A 4832-nucleotide genomic window follows, 5' to 3' on the forward strand; every position below is an offset into this window, starting at 1 on the left:
GAACTGTGACGGGCCAATTGCTAACAAATCCTGTCTGGCCCATCGCCATAGTAGTAACAAGCTCCTCTGTATGAAAAGGAAGAAAATCCCACCAACCCTTACATTTCAAAAGACTGAAAGAATAGAGTTTAGCTCCATGCCAAAAGAAGAGCTTATGCTAAAACCATTTTCTCAACTTGCAGCACATCAAAATCAGTCACAATTCATCAACCTTCTTCCTACTGTCATATATACCAAAGCATCATCTCTACGCTTCTCTTCATACGAACATTGATCTTATTTAAATTTGGTAGAAATTGACCTACAAGGCCAGTATGATTGCAAGCTTCAAAGGCCCATGTAATTTCATCACTCACATTAATTGTGACTTCAACCACACTTTTCTATAACAGACGGAAAGAGATTATATTAGAGAGCCCTCACAATTGACAGAGAGACAGAAAGCCCCACTTTGAACTGTTCTAGCTGAATTTTATCATTAGCTGGGGCTGAATTATAGAAGAAAAAACATTTTTTACCAACCAACATAAGGCTTAAACTGCACAGAGATTGATACTCATGCATATAACACTTCGAATGTCCACACGCTGCATTATACACAACCTTGTGTGCACACAATTCAAAAAATAGATATCTAGCTGCAGAGTCATGACACCAGATGTACAACTCAAAAACACAAAAACCACCTCCAGCTTCAGTAGAAATCCAAGGATCATTTTTAGGTGTAGCACAAGTTACATCTCTGTTGTCAGCAGTGCTGACAGAAAACAAACACAATCCAAATGTGGCAAAAAACCCACCAAGACACTCTTCTAGGCTTCAGTATCTGTTGAACTCAACAACACTAGGGCTTACATACGAGGTACTACCTCTCAAAAAAGCCTTTGTTCAACAAGCCAACTCTGCATCAAAGTAAAGCTGGAAACAAGGACGTCGAAGCCTTGCAAAAAAAGCTACCATGTGCAAATCTGACCAAAAAAGGAGGTTTGGTCCAGCAGATAATAAATGTCTATAAGGCGTGATCCGGCAACAAGCCACAGAGGATCAAAAAGAAAACCAGAAGACCTCAACAGAAAAGAGGACCAGTGTCCTCTCAAAAACAAGTGAAAAAAGGCGAGGATTCATCGTAATCCAGTCGGCTATGAGGGAGACGACGCCCAGAAACCTGCGTGCTCCATCAACCCACCATCAAATGGCATGCTGCCATTAGAGACGACATGTAGTTGCTCAATCGCTGGAATTGTTGATCCAATCAAAGCGCAGGCTGTTGCTGTTATGCAAATCATGCAGTAATGTGATTGATAGATAAGCTGCGTCTCAAAGCGCCATCAAACTGAATTGCTGACGATGACCCATACCCATATGCTGCACTTTAACCACCACCCTAATACCCTATCATTATACTGTAAAGGAGAACACCATCTAAAAATCCCTTCTGATTTGCAGTGCTTATTGCTGTGAATGCCACAAGAAGGCCTGTACACATACGAACTAGACGGCATGACGAGTAAAGTGTAGACAAGCACTCTCACAGCCTACACTCCTATGTAAGCTGCTTGAAGAATGCATGGAGAGCTTTGATGATGCCATCAGCCGTCAATTCGATTTCTTCTTCCACCTACACACAGTATACTCAATCAATACAAAAGTACTGTTGTCCTTTATGCAATGTGTGGCACTGGAATAGAAATTGTTTTAACTGACCTGAGCTGTGATTGTCAGGTCAAGAGTCATTGCTGTGAACGACAAAACATTCGCATTGACAACAGATAACTGTAATTTTTCAAGCTCCGCCAGCATTTTGAGCAAAAGGCTCTTTCTCTTTTCGCAATGCACGCGAATAAGGACATTCTTCCCAACCAATCGCACTTCGATGTCCGGTTGCTTATAGCTTGCAGTATCGCTGCTTTCTGTAGTAGCATCTCCACCAGACTTTTGAAGAGCAATAGAAACCATCTTGGGTGAGCATTCCTCTATTGTCTTGAGACGATCTTGCAGCTGTTTAACATATTTAATTGCGTCCCCAAGAATGGAGGCCTTATCCATCTGTCAAAAAGCAATGGTTGTATCCATTAAAGATGAAGCATACATCCAATATACACATACAAGCACTTCTTTCAAACAGTGCCCAACAAAACATGGTCTGGCAAATCTCACAAGTAATGTCCACACAAATTATTGAGTACGTGAATTCCTAACACCATACCTTTTTCAACCCAGGAACAATGGCTGACAGTGCAATAAAACGCTGGCTCAGCTTCTCCCGTCGTTTGCGCTCTGCCATTATGTGGTCATTTCCAGGCTTTTGAAGATCAGAGGAGCCATTTACACCAAACGTATCTTTGCTCATCAACGGAAGGCCTACTCTTTGCCCACCCCCACAGAAAGAAACCGAGGGCGAGAGAGAGGGCTCCTTGGTTGCCGTCGACATCACAGAGTGCATATCTGTTATGCTGCTTTGCTGCTTGCCAGAAAATCCCATTTCAAAATGAAAAGATGGTGTTTTGGGGGCAATGTTTTCATCTTTTAAAATTGGAAAAGAAGCTAAGAAACTATCGAGGGCATGATTTGGAGTGCTGGAATGTACATTGCATGTTGATGAAGGATGCGAAAAGAGTGCTGTATCGCCAAAACCTTGTCCCCAAGATTCAAGCTTGGGAAGTTTTGCGAAATGTTCATATCCGGTGACCCCATGTACAATTCTATTTATCGACGGCATGTGTGGAGATGCAACACCAGCCAAAGGCCTCTTCAGTTGAGGATCCCTTGACAGAAGACTAGCAGCTTGTGAACATCCCACATCCAGGTTGCTGCTTCCAGTGCTACATTGAGGGCCTGCGTTTGTAGATATGACAGGACTTGGATAGCCATCGACACTCTTCATGACAAAAGGATCATCCATTCCCTGTAGTGAAGCTCTCTCGTCAGAAACATGCATGCATATTTTAATGGTGCCAAAATTGTCCAGCACTTGCAAACAGAGAACCACCACACAAACAAGTGCAAATGTCTAGATTACACCACAGAACAGTGAAACAACGAAGGTTTTTTGAAGAAGACAAGTACAAACTTCAATAACATTAATGATAATAATACATTAGATAGATACCATTTCAGATAACCAATGCATGGTCCCATAATTGGAAGAGGGCAACTGCATCTCCATCAAGGGTAGGGAATGTGCAAGTTCAACAAAGCCAGCTTATTGGAAGCCTGTCAAAGAGCAAAACCATGTATTGGTATAGAGATAAAAACATGCAATTTTCCACAAACTGAAAGAAACAAACATGTCACAATGAGCAACATATGTTGAGAACATGTAAAGATACAGATTTTTAGTGCTAGAATCGCAGATCATAATACGGTGGACGGCAAATGTAACCTTTACAAGGAAGGTATCCCAATGCAAAACAAAATCTTGTTAGTGATTATTCGTGGAATTGCCCACAAAACACAATTGGCCTAGCTGGGTGCTTGTACACCAGTGCACGCACACGCGAAAGAGAAAACCCAAAACACAAAAATTCAAACCAGTGCATCAAGTCTGCAAACTAGAACAAGGTGAACACACCTAATTTGTCCCAAATAAGTATCTGCAGAGGGATATTTTTTGGGGTCAGTTGTCAAAAAGTGGAGAACATGAAGTACCCATTATAGTGGAAGCTCAGATGAGGCGAAAGAAAAAAGCATGTAGATGGACAAGGACCCTTTTGACAAAAGACAAGTGGGTGATTCCTGATGAGAAAAGTAGCATTTCTCGCAGTACCTAAGGCGAGCCAAGGAGGCTTTTCTGCTGAACATGATCACAGAAAACGGCTCACAAACTAAGCACTTCTCCGAAATTGGCTTGATCTCTCATACCCAACTCTAACGACTATGCTGCAGAAAATTCAACACGGACAAGAGCACTTACTCTCTCTGAAAGGCGGTTGCGATGCAGAGTGCTCACGAGTTTTTAGTATAAAAGCAGGGAGAACCTCTGCGCTTCTGAGTGTTTTAGCGCGGAAGCAGGGGAGTCTAAAATATCCTTCGCTGGAAATGACGAAGGTGGGCGAGGGCTTCTGCTTTCAGAAACAGCTGTAGGGGACCGATCCTTGTGGGGGTGTGTGAATGGAGATCGCGATGCGAGATATGGGGAGCAAGCTCCTACAACGCCGCCGTCGCCTGTGTCTGCGAGAAGCAGCCGTGGCCAGCTGTGTCAAAGAGAAGGCCAGAGGGGCCGAGAGATACGAGCCAGTGTGAACGTAACGAAAATAAGCTTGATTTTTATCATATGCTTGGTTTAATTTAGTCATATGCTTGCGTTTAATTTTATTATATGCTTTGGGCTGTGTAACCGTGTGTTATGCCACCTACACGACACATTGTGTGATCGCTACCTCACATGTTGGGCGTCGACAGGTCCATGTCGAGGAGCCAATAGGGGGGTTTGGCACTGCCCGCTCAAGTATCTTAGACAAGGGCGAACTGTAGGCATGGTGAGCTATGATTGGTAAGCAAAAGCACAACAGACTTTCAGACCCACAATACCAACAAGCAGCTCTCGAGGGGGAAAGCCATCCGTGCACTTCGACAACACCATAGAGGCGTTCGATCTAACCAGAAGGTCGAGCTGATTGGTTGCGGAAAAGCCTATCAGCCTCTTGAACTCGACAAATGTGTGCAATGTGGTGTTTCTTATGAGGAATGAGTACTTGATTGCGATTGGTGAGATTATTCATAACAGTACCCTTGTACAGTGTTGGAGAAAAATCAATTTCACAAACATACAAAATTTTTTAAGTGGATTAAAAAACGAGGAGATTTTTAAAATAACCCGCAATTTGTACAAT

At 42.9% G+C, this 4832-nt stretch overlaps 1 protein-coding gene across 5 annotated transcripts; it reads right to left on the reverse strand.

Annotated features, from left to right (window-relative positions):
- Positions 1 to 672: 672 nt before the first annotated feature.
- LOC147447063 (transcription factor bHLH18-like) lies at positions 673 to 4244 on the reverse strand. Of its 5 annotated transcripts, XM_086522958.1 has the most exons (6): positions 3914 to 4244; positions 3110 to 3213; positions 2588 to 2905; positions 2207 to 2461; positions 1705 to 2046; positions 673 to 1618 (listed from the first exon to the last, which is right to left on the reverse strand). In XM_086522958.1, exons 2-6 carry the CDS (start codon positions 3164 to 3166, stop codon positions 1544 to 1546), a joined length of 1047 nt encoding a protein of 348 aa, XP_086379084.1. In that variant the 5' UTR covers positions 3167 to 3213; positions 3914 to 4244; the 3' UTR covers positions 673 to 1543. The 5 variants fall into 5 exon arrangements, with proteins under 5 accessions (XP_086379084.1, XP_086379079.1, XP_086379083.1 ...); XM_086522953.1 differs by having other exon boundaries at positions 2207 to 2905; positions 3914 to 4243; XM_086522957.1 differs by lacking the exon at positions 3914 to 4244 and adding an exon at positions 3572 to 3861 and having other exon boundaries at positions 2207 to 2905.
- Between the last annotated feature and the right edge of the window lie 588 nt (positions 4245 to 4832).

The sequence above is a fragment of the Adiantum capillus-veneris genome, chromosome 11 (assembly GCF_014529385.1).
Source record: "Adiantum capillus-veneris isolate H3 chromosome 11, ASM1452938v2, whole genome shotgun sequence".
In the NCBI taxonomy this organism is placed as follows: Eukaryota; Viridiplantae; Streptophyta; class Polypodiopsida; order Polypodiales; family Pteridaceae; genus Adiantum; species Adiantum capillus-veneris.